Below are 14,770 nucleotides of genomic sequence, written 5' to 3'. Positions count from 1 at the left end.
GACATCCTGTAAGCCTGGGTACTTAGACACAAAGCGTTGTAAGATGAGATTCAGCACATGTGCCATGCACGGCACATGTGACAACTTGTCCAAATTCAATGCCGCCAAGAAATTGCTTCAATTGTCACACACCACTTTGTCGATCTCCAGTTGGTGCGGGGTCAGCCACTGATCCACCTGTGCATTCAGGGCAGACAGGAGTGCTGGTCCGGTGTGGCTCTCTGCTCTCAGGCAAGTCAACCCCAAGACAGCGTGACACTGTCGTATCCGGGATGTGGAATAGCCACTGGGGAGCTGGGGGGATTTCAGTTGATGTGCAGCCAGACACCGCAGCAGAAGAGGACTCAGCCGAGGAGGTTATGGAAGAGGATGGAGTAGGAGGAGTAGAGGAGGTGGCAGTAGGCCTGCCTGCAAGTCGTGGCGGTGTCACCAACTCCGCTGCAGAGCCACGCATTCCATGCTTGTCAGCCGTCAGCAGGTTGACCCAATACGCAGTGTAGGTGATATACCTGCCCTGACCGTGCTTTGCAGACCAGGTATCAGTGGTCAGATGGACCCTTGCCCCAACACTGTATGCCAGAGATGCCATGACTTCCTTTTCAATCACTGAGTAGAGGTTTGGGATTGCCTATTTTGAAAAAAAATAAATTCGTCCGGGTACCTTCCACTGTGGTGTCCCAATAGCGACAAATTTTTTGAAGGCCTCAGACTCCACCAGCTGGTATGGTAAAGGCTGGCGGGCTAAGAGTTCCGTCAAGCCAGCTGTCAGATGCCGGGCAAGGGGGTGACTCTGTGAAATTGGCTTCCTACGCTCAAACATTTCCTTTACAGACACCTGACTGTGGGCAGATGAGATGGAATTGCTGAAGGTGAGAGGTGGAGTGGCGGGTGGTTGAGAGGGGGCAAGGAGGACAGCAGTGGTTGACGTGGCTGAAGATGCTGGACCAGGAGGAGGATGGTGGCTTTGAGCTTGTGTGCTGCTTCTACTCGTCATCATGTGTTGATCCCATAGGCGTTTGTGATGTGCGATCATGTGCCTTCGCAAAGCAGTTGTACCTAGGTGGGTGTTGGATTTCCCACGACTCCGTTTCTTTTGGCACAGGTTGCAAATGGCATCGCTGTTGTCAGAGGCAGACACACAAAAAAAATGCCACACTGCTGAGCTTTGCAATGACTGCATTCTGGTGGTGGCAACAGCATGTGTTGATTGGCGTGCTGTCTGGCTGACCCCGGGTGCCAATACATGCTGTCTGACTGTGCCACTAGCTCTTTGCGACGACCTCCCCCTGCTTCCAACTCGTCTCCTCCTTCTCTCTGTCTCCCTTTCTGAACTTTCCCCCTCTTCTTCTTCTCTTCGAGCAGGCACCCACGTGGCATCCACGGACACATTGTCATCATCAACCACTTCACTTGTATCTGACACCTCAGCAAAGGAAGCAGCAGCGGGTACAACAACATCATTATCATCATCATCTTTACACTGTGCATCCATGTGTGTAATGCTGCCTGACTGAGACATATCCCTGTTATCTCCATCCTCTGGCAATAATGGTTGCGCATCACTAATTTCATCCAACTGATGTGTAAATAACTCCTCTGAGGGATCAAGTGAAGCGGCTGTGGTGGCTGTGGTGGTGGTGGTGGCGGCGGGCGGGAGAGTGGTAATTTGAGAGCAGGTGACCAAAGCTGAGCTGGAGGAGGATGGTGCGTCAAGGTTCTTAGCGGAAGCTGTTGAAGATTGGGTGTCCTGTGTAAGCCAGTCAACTATTTTCTCCAATTTTTTGGGGTTCAGGGTACGTGGCCTCTGAACACTGGGCATTATTCCAGGGCAAGTGGAAATCACAGCACCACGAACACGACGACCCCTGCAGCGTGGCCTGCCTCTGCCTGTCATTTTTTATTAGATAAGTGTTACTATGCGTGCAAGGTACTGTGCCACCCTATATAAGTGGTGGGCAGTGGGCACAGTACAGTCTGTGTGGACCTGACACACACTGGCTTGCAACTGTGATTATATTACAGAAAAATATAAAATAGAATTTTTTTTTATCTGCAAGGTATTTGTGAGTGAGTGACACCCTGTAACGGTATAAGTGGAGGCCTAGCCACTAGCCAGTGGCCACAATACAGTCTGTGTGGGCCTGACACACACGGGCTTGCAAATGTGATTAGATCACAGAAAAATATTAAATAGAATTTTTATTTATCTGCGAGGTATTTGTGAGTGAGTGTCACCCTGTAACGGTATAAGTGGACGCCTAGCCACTAGCCAGTGGCCACAATACAGTCTGTCTGGGCCTGACACACACTGGCTTGCAACTGTGATAATATCCCAGAAAAATATTAAATAGAATTTATTTTTATCTGCAAGGTATTTGTGAGTGAGTGACACCCTGTAACGGTATAAGTGGAGGCCTAGCCAGTGGCCACAATACAGTCTGTGTGGGCCTGACACACACGGGCTTGCAAATGTGATTAGATCGCAGAAAAATATTAAATATAATTTATATTTATCTGCGAGGTATTTGTGAGTGAGTGACACCCTGTAACGGTATAAGTGGATGCCTAGCCACTAGCCAGTGGCCACAATACAGTCTGTGTGGGCCTGACACACACTGGCTTGCAAATGTGAGTAGATCACAGAAAAATATTAAATAGAATTTCTTTTTATCTGAAAGGTATTTGAGTGAGTGACACCCTGTAACGGTATAAGTGGAGGCCTAGCCAGTGGCCACAATACAGTCTGTGTGGGCCTGACACACACGGGCTTGCAAATGTGATTAGATCACAGAAAAATATTAAATAGAATTTATTTTTATCTGCGAGGTATTTGTGAGTGAGTTACACCCTGTAACGGTATAAGTGGAGGCCTAGCCACTAGCCCAGGCATGGCCAACCTGAGGCTCTCCAGCTGTTGCAAAACTACAACTCCCAGCATGCTCAGACTGCCTACAGCTATCAGCCTGCAGCAGGGCATGGTGGGAGTTGTAGTTTTACAACAGCTGGAGAGCCGCAGGTTGGCCATGCATGCACTAGCCAGTGGCCACAATACAGTCTGTGTGGGCCTGACACACACGGGCTTGCAACTGTGATTAGATCACAGAAAAAGATTAAATATAATTATTTTTTATCTGCGAGGTATATTCTGTCACACCCTGTATGAATGGTGTGCACACAGTACTGTCTGTGACTGAGCCTGCAGCCTCTCACACACGGGCAGGCAACTGCAATATATATATATATATATATATATATATATATGTCCTTTTCAAAAAATTTGCATATTGTGATAAAGTTCATTATTTTCTGTAATGTACTGATAAACATTAGACTTTCATATATTTTAGATTAATTACACACAACTGAAGTAGTTCAAGCCTTTTCTTGTTTTAATATTGATGATTTTGGCATACAGCTCATGAAAACCCCAAATTCCTATCTCAAAAAATTAGCATATTTCATCCGACCAATAAAAGAAAAGTGTTTTTAATACAAAAAAAGTCAACCTTCAAATAATTAAGTTCAGTTATGCACTCAATACTTGGTCGGGATTCCTTTTGCAAAAATGACTGCTTCAATGCGGCGTGGCATGGAGGCAATCAGCCTGTGGCACTGCTGAGGTGTTATGGAGGCCCAGGATGCTTCGATAGCGGCCTTAAGCTCATCCAGAGTGTTGGGTCTTGCGTCTCTCAACTTTCTCTTCCCAATATCCCACAGATTCTCTATGGGGTTCAGGTCAGGAGAGTTGGCAGGCCAATTGAGCACAGTAATACCATGGTCAGTAAACCATTTACCAGTGGTTTTGGCACTGTGAGCAGGTGCCAGGTCGTGCTGAAAAATGAAATCTTCATCTCCATAAAGCTTTTCAGCAGATGGAAGCATGAAGTGCTCCAAAATCTCCTGATAGCTAGCTGCATTGACCCTGCCCTTGATAAAACACAGTGGACCAACACCAGCAGCTGACATGGCACCCCAGACCATCACTGACTGTGGGTACTTGACACTGGACTTCAGGAATTTTGGCATTTCCCTCTCCCAGGTCTTCCTCCAGACTCTGGCACCTTGATTTCCGAATGACATGCAAAATTTGCTTTCATTCTAAAAAAGTACTTTGGACCACTGAGCAACAGTCCAGTGCTGCTTCTCTGTAGCCCAGGTCAGGCGCTTCTGCTGCTGTTTCTGGTTCAAAAGTGGCTTGACCTGGGGAATGCTGCACCTGTAGCCCATTTCCTGCACACGCCTGTACACGGTGGCTCTGGATGTTTCTACTCCAGACTCAGTCCACTGCTTCCGCAGGTCCCCCAAGGTCTGGAATCGGTCCTTCTCCACAATCTTCCTCAGGGTCCGGTCACCTCTTCTCGTTGTGCAGCGTTTTCTGTCACACTTTTTCCTTCCGACAGACTTCCCACTGAGGTGCCTTGATACAGCACTCTGGGAACAGCCTATTCGTTCAGAAATTTCTTTCTGTGTCTTACCCTCTTGCTTAAGGGTGTCAATGATGGCCTTCTGGACAGCAGTCAGGTCGGCAGTCTAACCCATGATTGCGGTTTTGAGTAATGAACCAGGCTGGGAGTTTTTAAAAGCCTCAGGAATCTTTTGCAGGTGTTTAGAGTTAATTAGTTGATTCAGATGATTAGGTTAATAGCTCGTTTAGAGAACCTTTTCATGATATGCACATTTTTTGAGATAGGAATTTTGGGTTTTACTGGCATGAGCTGTATGCCAAAATCATCAATATTAAAACAAGAAAAGGCTTGAACTACTTCAGTTGTGTGTAATGAATCTAAAATATATGAAAGTCTAATGTTTATCAGTACATTACAGAAAATAATGAACTTTATCACAATATGCTATTTTTTTTAAAAGGACCTGTATATGTTGATGTGGTGTGTCACTAGCATATTACTTTACATCCCAAGTGTACATATTGTGGGGATTCGCTCTGGTAGTTAGGACTAGCGGATGCAGTATAGAGGCAAAGTACACAGTTCTTGAATCAAACAGCAGTGTTTATTCACACAGTGGTGTATAACAAAATGCAGATAAGCTGTATCACAAAACGCAGATGGCTTGGTGTTTTTTCACACACAAGGAAAGTCCATAAACAATAAAAGTCACCTTTTCTCCTGGGTGTTAATTCACACCCTTTTAGCAGTTCAGCCTCATCAAGTCCATAGGCGGCCTGTTCGCCTTTAGAGGGGCCTGAGTCCTCCAGCCCGGCTCAAACCTCAAATCCCAGCACAGCCCTTAGTTCACAGCACACAGACTCCTGAGCTCCACTGTCAGAGGGAGGTAAATCCACACACCTGGCAGTGCTGGCTGGTTTTTATGCCTGGCAAAACCCGGCCTGGAACATGTGGAGTAGTCACCCACCCAGCACTTTGACTACTCCCAGTAAGAGCCGTGCCGGATCAGCTATGACAGCCATGCTAAATCTCAAGGTGTCAATTAGCAATAGCTGCTGCTGACACATAAAATACCGGATCTTACTTCACCGAGGCCAGGAACCTTGACACATACCTTCCATCTATGATGATTCCAGGTACCTTATTACAATAATGAGAATGTGACTGATAGGGTATGGGTCTTATGTCTCTTGTATATATTACTCACATGTTGCTAGGATGATTCGCCAGCGTTCTATTTGCACGGTCTGCGTGTATGTTACTATGCTATTGGGGTGCGCCAGTTTATCAAATAAAGCGTGCACCCATTGTGAATGTTGCTGGTGAGGGTAACCAGTGAGAATTTATTACATTTATTGGGTGTGCATGCCGCTTGTGTAGTGCCTCAATAACATCACATAAAATACTGTATTGTAAATACTGCAAATATCACTTGAGTGATTTGTAAGTTTATTTCTTTTTCACCCTTGAGTGCATACATTGCAAACATCACTTAGGTTATATACAGTATTGTCCATTTTTGGAAAACTGAGGCAAAGGTGTAGCTAGGCTTTCCAGCACCCGGGGTGAGCAATCAGCATCATTCCTCACCACAACCACAAAAATTTAGAGAAGAGGAAAAAGTGAAGCAGCCACTCCTCTAACTCTGCCCAATGCATAACTATACTCACCCAGTCCCAACTAATAAAATCTATCATAGGGTTTATGGTACTGTTCCTACCTCATACAGGGTGTTGCTGGCATGTTGGTGTGATGTCCGCTGGATCCGGAACAAGGTCCCTGTGGTGACAGAGCAAAAAGAATAATCACATAAGGGAGGGATGGTAACTGTCCATGTTAAATACCTAGGAGGGAATGCTGTGTTGACCCTGTGAGACCGAGCCATCCCAATGTATAATAAGGTAATCTAGGGTGTTTTCCCTTAGTGCTACCACACAGTAGTAATATCCACATTGTACACCCTCACAGTAATTATGTCCTCCTTGTAGCTCCTTCACAGTAGTTATGCCCACCTTTGTGCCCTTTCACAGTAGTTATGCTTAAATTGTGGCGCCGTCACAGTAGTTATGCCCACCTTGGTGCCTCTTCATAGTAGTTATGTCCACCTTGTGGCATCTTCACAGTAGTTATGCCCACCTTGGTGCCCCTTCACAATAGTTATGCCCACCTTTGTGCCCCCTCACAGTTGTTATGCCCACCTTGTGCCCCTTTACAGTAGTTATGCCCACCTTTATTCTCCTTCACAGTAGTTATGCCCACTTTTGTGCCCCTTCACAGTATTAATGCCCACTTTTATGTCCCCTCACTGTAGTTATGTTCTCTTCAAGCCTCCCTTAGTGCCCCTAGTGCCCCATCAGCAGCAGTAATATGACTAAACACACATAATGCTGTTGGCTTTGCAGGAGGCTGATTTCCAGGCTTTCAGCCCCCCACACAGCCAACAGTGCGATGTGCAGCCTGAGTGGGGGCGCCAGAGACCAGTGGAACAGTGAAGTAGGGAGCTGGCGGCTCCCTGCTTCACCATGGCGATAAACCGCCCGGAATTGTGCCCCCTCCTTGCTACCCCCCTTCTCGGAGGACACACATTGGGCCTTTACTGGTGAGGTCACCCATCGTTTTTTTTTTTATAGTAGCTGAGAATACATACATTGGTACTAACGGAAATATTGTTGATTCAGCAGCTCTGCTGCTATTAGTGTTTCTCATATTGACTATATGTAGGCAAGCTAACCAGCGTCTTGAATGTTCAACAAGTCACACATTAGCATGTACAATAACAAGTCTGGCCATCATTATTTTTATTTCATGCTGTCATTAGTTCTACCCATTTTAATGCACATTTATAAAAGATACGTTTTAAGATTAAGTGGATATTTAGTTATGGTTACAGGGTTATTATAGGAGTTTTATTTTCTTAGTGGGTATTGTTTTGCTCTTCTCCTGTTTAGGCTACTTTCACACTACCGTTCAGAGCGGGTCCGTCTGATGTCTGCACAGACGGATCCGCTCCTATAATGCAGACGTTTGGATCCGTTCAGAACTGATCCATCTGCATTATAGTTTAAAAAAAATTCTAAGTGTGAAAGTAGCCTGAACAGATCCGTCCAGACTTTACATTGAAAGTCAATGGGGGATGGATCCTTTTGAAGATTGAGCCATATTGTGTCATCTTCAAATGGATCGGTCCCCATTGACTTACATTGTAAGTCTGGACGGATCCGCTTGCCTCCGCACGGCCAGGAGGACATCCGAACGCTGCAAGCAGCGTTCAGGTGTCCGCTTGCTGAGCGGAGCGGAGCGGAGGCTGAACGCTGCCAGACTGATGCATTCTGAGCGGATCCGCGTCCACTCAGAATGCATTAGGGCAGTACGGATGCGTTCGGGGCCGCTTGTGAGCCCCTTCAAACGGAGCTCACAAGCGGACACCCGAACGCTAGTGTGAAAGTAGCCTAACAAGTACCAAAAAATAATTAAAATTTTTATGGTATGGGCACACTGGTGGGACCACTGTGGGTTTTCTGCAGTGAAAAAGCCTCTGCCATTTCTTGGCGCAATCCACAACAAATCTTGCAGATTTTGCAGCATTTTTTCTAAGCATTGCAAAGGGTGAAATGCTGAAATTTGCACTGCATGTCATGTTATGTGCTGATTTCATTGCAGAAACTTTCTTCAGAGTATGGATGACATTTGCCTTGCTCCTCCTATAAACACTTCTGCAATGTTTAAGTCATGTGGCTGTACCCTTATGGTTGTATGTGCTTCCTGTATGAGGTTCTTTGAATGTTTTTGTGATAGTGTGCATTCTCATCAGTGCAAGTTACACACTGCAGGTGGTGTATTAGTTATCGGTGGACTGTAAGGCTTTGAAAACTGTAAAGTTTTGGGGGGCAATTTAAGTTATGTTACAAGCTTCTCCTTCTGACATCTTGCTGCTCTGAATACTATGATGAGAATAGTTATAAGTTCTAATAGTGGCTGTGAGCATTCTCATTTTTTCTTTTACTTTATATCTTACAGATTTTAACAGGAGAGGATTGGAATTCCGTGATGTATAATGGAATTATGGCATATGGTGGCCCATCCTTCCCAGGAATGTTCGTCTGTATTTACTTTATCATTCTATTTGTTTGTGGAAATTGTATCCTTTTAAAAAGCCAAATTATGGTATATTATTGCATCTGAATCCAGGTATTATGTTTTAGTTAAATATAGATTTTCCACTTATATGTATTATTCTGATTTAGATAGACTTAAAATAATTCAACTATTAGTTATCCCCTCTCATATTTTGTTCCACGCTCCATATCAATTTAGTTACCCTTTTATGATCCCTTAAAGGCTATGTACACCTTAATGGGCAATTTTTTTGTGATTGCTTTTTACTCATTTTGGACTAAAAATCATTTTTTTTTCAATTGGTCTAATTGAAAAACAAATGTTTGCATATGGTGACACAAAGCATTTCTAAACATTTTGTTTCATTTTTTTTATGTTGTAAAACAACAAAAACTATAAAAATTTGGTATTGTATTCACACTGACAGTAACCACACTAGGTAATCATTTCATTTTTCCTTCATATTAAAAACTCAGAAAACAATGACAGAATTGCTAATTTTTGTATTTTTACTCCACAAATATTTTTTCGCAGGAATATATTATTTGGAATTCAATTGTGCCATTAAACCAGGGGTGCACAACCTGCGGCCCCCCAGAGCCATAGTTTGCGGCCCTGCCCTGCTGGGCAGAAACACAGCTGATCCTGCAATCAGCTGTGTTTCTGCACAGGGCGCCGCACGGCAGATGGATCACAGTTTTTGCTCCTGCACTGTAGCAGGAGCGAAAAGGGTCCCCGGCTATTAGTGAGAGCAGGAAAGCCGAGGAGAAGACAGAAGCGCTTTATTAGAGCTTCTGCCTTCTCCTCTATGAGCGCTCTCAGTGTGGACCCGGCGATCACGTTACCGCTGGGTGTCTCGGGAACAGAGGAGCGCTGCCCTGGTACAAAGTCTCCGCAGCAGGCTGGTTTCCCTGTAACTGGGGCTCCTTTGGATGCTCCAGTTACAGTGGAAATAGTACAAAAAAAAGTCACTTATTGTCTCCCAAAGGTCTTTCAGTGACCTCTTGGGGACAAATAGTGGTAAAAATATATTTAAAAAAGTTACAAAATTATTTTAAAAAATTTGAAAACTAAATAAAAAATATAATAAAATATAAATAAAAGAAAGAGAAAGAGAAATAAAATATTTTGTGGCACAAAAAAATTGAAAATGATTAAAAAAATAAATAAATAAAATACAATAGAAAGGAAAAAGTGCTTAATAAAAGAGTGTTCACTGTCCCACAACAGTCTTTTTCTGACCCCTTTGCCTTATGTGGCAAAAATATATTTAAAAAAAATTATAGAAAATTATAAAAAATAATACAATAAAATATTAATCAATTTCAAATAGAAGTAAAAAATAAAAAGGAAAAAGTGCAAAATTTAAAAAAGTGACAATGTCCCCCAAGGTCTTTTTATGACCTCTTGGGGGACATATTATTAGCAGAAATATATTAAGTAAAAAAAAAATACATAACAGAAAAAACACCCACACCAATCAAAACCGTCACCATTACCGCCCCATTCACGTGAAACTTTTCATATTATATAGAAAAACGGCCTACACGAAATAGGGAACTAATTATAATCATTTATTTTGGTGTCAGTTTGCATATTTAATGAATAAGGAGCTATAGTTTGAAAAAAATATACTTTTTAAAAACGTTTTGTACAGTTTCCCCCAAATAAAAATTGTTGCAAAAATTATTAGCAAGGGAATGTTCGGGATTGGCAGGAAATGGTAATAACCAGTGAGCTCCGTCCTCTGCAGTGAAGGAAAACGATGATTTATAAATAGGAGGCAGGATGGAAGGAAATGTCTCCACTTTTTTTGATAAAAATGATTTTCAACAAGTTCCTGCAGCATGGCCTCTGAAATAGAAGATTCATAATTACCTGCTCCACTCCGCTCTGGTCCTCTGTGCTGCCCCCGCTGCCTCCATCTTCCGATTCCTGCTCTGTTTACACCTGACAGTGCATGGCCATGGTCACTTGCACGGCTCCAGTCAATGACTGGCTTCAGCAGTGACACGTTGCTTGTGGCCACATCACCGCATAAGCCAGTCATTGGCTGGAGTGGTGTATGACCATGTCCATGCACTGCCAGGTGTAAGCAGCGGGGGCAGTTTGAAGAACCGGAGCGGCGGGGAGCAGGTAAGTATAACTCTTCGGTTTCAGGGGCTATGCTGCAGCACAATATTTGGGACAATTACTGGGAACAAGTGTTCATAGGAGCGCTCATATCTTATATCTGGCCAGTTTAATCGTCAAGCTGATCAGTCGATAAACAAGGAATCGCTCATTTGTCTGCTGATTTGCATATTTTATCAGGATGAAAGATGTCCGATTATCTGCAGCACATCTCCCTGTGTAATCTAAATGAAGATGGAACGACTGTGGCAGCGATCACTCCTCCCCAGTCACTTTGCACTGGCTTGTGTAATAGGCAGATGAGCGCCGATCAACATTTTTTATTTTGCGGCCCCTTGACATAGAGCGATGTGACAATGTGGCCCCCAGACCAAAAAAGGTTGTGCACCCCTGCATTAAACAGTAGCCATGCAAAAAACTAAACAAAAAAAAAACATCTGCTATGTTGATGGAAAAACTAAAAATGTATGACTGTAAGAAGATGGGGAGGAGAAAACAAAAAAAATCTGCATTCTCTAAATTAATTCACATGAACACACACAATCACTTATGCACATACTGGTAAACCCCATAATCTTCAATTGTAAATTACCTCTGTGACAGCAACAGTGCAGTGTAAAATGTCTGTCCCTATGGTTCTATATAAACTAAGTTATCCGTATTTTTTGCTCTATAACACGCACCGGCCCATAAGACGCACATAGGCTTTAGAGGAGAACAATAAGAAAAAAAATATTTGTCATTACACCTCAGGTCAGACCACCAATCAGACCCCCAATATTAATAAGATCCCAATAAGACCTCAGATCAGACCCCCAATCAGACCTCAGCTCAGACCTCAATGTGAATGACCCCCAATCAGACCTCAGATAAGAGCCCACTGCCTCATATCAGCCCCCAGTAGCCTCATATCAGCCCCCAGTAGCCTCATATCAACCCCAAGCAGCCTTTCTTCAGCCCCCAGTGCCTCTCATCAGCCCCCAGCAGCCTCTCTTCGGCCCCCAGTGCCTCTCACCAGCCCCCAGCAGTGTTTTTTAAGCCCCCATTGCCTCTCACCAGCCCCAGCAGCCTAAAATCAGCCGCCATTGCCTCTCACCAGCCCCCAGCAGTGATATTTCAGCCCCCATTTTTGTCACCAGCCTCTGGAAGTGATATTTCAGCCCCCATATTTTGTCACCAGCCCCCAGAAGTCATATTTCAGCCCCATCAGTCTCATATGGAATAAAAAAAAATAATCACTTACCTCTCCTGCTCCGGACACCGCCATTCCTCACCGCCCGTGCTCTGTCTTCCTCCTCCTCCATCTGCTGTGCTGTGAACTGGCTTGCACAGCATGCCCTCACACTGTGCGCAGCATTTACAGCAGACAGCCGAGGACCAGGAAGCGGTGAGTACATAGCCTTCACCACTTCCCGGTCCTCCGGTACTAATTAAGCACTTCCATAATGGTAATTCCAAATTAGTATTCGCCCAACAAGACGCAGAGGCATTTTCCCCCCCAAAAAAGTGTGTCTTATGGGGCAAAAAATACGGTAGGTCCCAAATGTAAGGTTATACTATGACTATTTATTTTTACGTGTTATACTTCTTTAGCGAAATACAGATATTTTATTAAATGTCTTTCTTGCTATTGCTGTTGATAACCTTGCTGAGGCTGAGAACCTTACATCTGCACAGAAAGCAAAGGCAGAGGAACGGAAGAGAAAGAAATTGGCAAGGTAGAATAATCAAATAACTGTATTTTACCTTATTACTAAATTTAATGCATTTCATGATCAATTGTAAAGAATTTTTAAAGTATGTGATGCCCATGAACATACTTGACACCTTCTAAAACACCCTTCACTCTTATGGGAAGTCATTTTACAAGATTTGTCTAGGAATTTGTGATTATTCAGCAAAAAAAGCAATTTGTAAAGTCAATCACAAAGATTTGGATGAAAACATGTTTTGCAATTGGCATTCCAGCTGATGTGGTCAGGGTTCTGTGCAGGCCACTTGAGTTCTTTCACACCAAACTTATTCAACCATTTGCTGTACATTATGCATAGAGGCAGAAGTCCTATATGGTAGAAAGCATGTCATTGTCTAAAATGTCTGCATATACTCCCATGCATGTCTGCTTCAGTCCTTGGAGAAGACTTTTGCTCTATAGGCAGAATCAGAGGAAGCACAGATTTGGAACACTTGATTGCCATGTGGCCTAATCAAAGGTCATCAGGTTTCCTGTCTGCAGTCAGCACTGGGAACCTGAAAGAAGAAAGAAGAGACAGAGGGGATATGATAGAAACTTTTAAATACATAAAGGGAATCAACTCGGTAAAGGAGGAGAGCATATTTAAAAGAAGAAAAACTACCACAAGAGGACACAGTTTTAAATTAGAGGGGCAAAGGTTTAAAAGTAATATAAGGAAGTATTACTTTACTGAGAGAGTAGTGGATGCATGGAATAGCCTTCCTGCAGAAGTGGTAGCTGCAAATACAGTGAAGGGGTTTAAGCATGCATGGGGTAGGCATAAGGCTATCCTTCATATAAGATAGGGCCAGGGACTATTAATAGGATTCAGATATATTGGGCAGACTAGATGGGCCAAATGGTTCTTATCTGCCGACACATTCTATGTTTCTATGAAAAGGACCTTAAGGCAGATTGTGCCTTCAGTCTGCTGGTAGGGCACCTGTGTAATGGAGATACACAGAATAATGTACTGGCATACATTATTGCCATGTGTACCAATGAGGCCAGTGATTGGCTGCAGTGGTCACATGTAGTATAAGAGAGCATGTAACCACTGCCAACAAGAACATGTCTTCAGAAGAGAGGATCTGTGTGCTGATACTGAAGTGGAGTGGCATTTCTGGGGGCCCCATGCAAGGTTATGTCTGGGGTCCCTAGTCAGTATAGCCAGCTAGGACTTCTGGCAGCTGTTTCCTGTCTACAACTGTATGAGTGTCCTTAGGATGCAAATACAGTTGAAAGCTGTGGCCAGGGACGATTCTACCTCTCCTGCTGCTTGAGGTAAAGGCTGGTCCTGAATCCAACCTCTCACCCTCAGCCCTACTGCTAAAGTCAAATTTGAATTGGACATTATATATAGCACTACATACCTCTTAGGCCTCATGCACACGACCTTGCTGTTTTTTGCCTTCCGCAATTTACGGAATGGGCCGCCCATTGTAGACATGCCTATTCTTGTCCGCAAAACGGACAAGAATAGGACATGCTATATTTTTTTGGCGGGGCCTCAGAACGGAGCAACGGATGCGGACAGCACACGGAGTGCTGTCCGCATCTTTTGCGGCCCCATTGAAGTGAATAGGTCCGCACCCGAGCCGCAAAAACTGCGGCTCGGATGCGGACCTGAAAAACGGTCGTGTGCATGAGACCTTATTTGCAGAGAAGTCTCCTCTGATGTAGACATTCTGTTTTCTCATCTTCTCCATTTTGACCAGGCTACCATAACAAATGCCACACAGACAAGTAAGATTCCTCACTTTGCCATTATCCTCAACCTCTTGTTGCCACAACAGTGTTATCCTGCTGCTACCTACAATACTGTGCCCACTGTATTATAAAAATTTCCCCCAGCAGTGCTCCTGTATTCATAATGCCCCCATCTGTACGGCCTCAAGTAGTTCCCCCGTAATGTTATAATGTCCACCAGCAGTTCCACCTGTAATTCTATTTATTCTATTCAACCACCTTCAAAAACATTCCCAAGTAAAAGAGAAATAATTTTTATCATCTAAAGTACACACAACTTGCAACAGCCGGCTCTTCTCTCCACCAACATGCACTAAAGCAATCTGGGAGTCCCCGCCTGAGTTGCCTGTGTCCCAGCACAGGCTGCAGGATCACGTTGTCACATCACCCTGGACGAGGCGAAAGTGACAACGTCATGACACAACCTAAGCTCTAGGCTCTAACCTAGTGGCCTGATGCCTATGATAATTAAGGAATGAAGGGTGAGGACATAGGCTCCTGTGCCCTTCCGTCAACTGGTGCTGTCTGATTTGCCTCTCAAGTGGTCCAGGCAGGGGCCCCAAGAAATTGCGTGGTTTGCATAGTGGTCACTGGTTGTGTCAGAGAATGCGACATATGTCCACATGCGACA

General features: G+C 44.1%; 1 protein-coding gene across 1 annotated transcript in view; it reads left to right on the top strand.

Moving 5' to 3' along the window:
• The window catches only part of CACNA1S (calcium voltage-gated channel subunit alpha1 S), a 1,092,054-nt gene that overhangs the window by 334,097 nt on the left and 743,187 nt on the right, over window positions 1–14,770 (top strand). Inside the window, 2 exon segments of the mRNA XM_040424151.1 lie at window positions 8,424–8,544; window positions 12,259–12,373. Coding sequence (XP_040280085.1) covers window positions 8,424–8,544; window positions 12,259–12,373 — 236 coding nt within the window.

Source organism: Bufo bufo, chromosome 3 (genome assembly GCF_905171765.1).
Source record: "Bufo bufo chromosome 3, aBufBuf1.1, whole genome shotgun sequence".
NCBI lineage: Eukaryota > Metazoa > Chordata > Amphibia > Anura > Bufonidae > Bufo > Bufo bufo.
The sequence above is the reverse complement of the archived record's forward strand: the minus strand, read 5'-3'. Positions and strand labels throughout refer to the sequence as shown.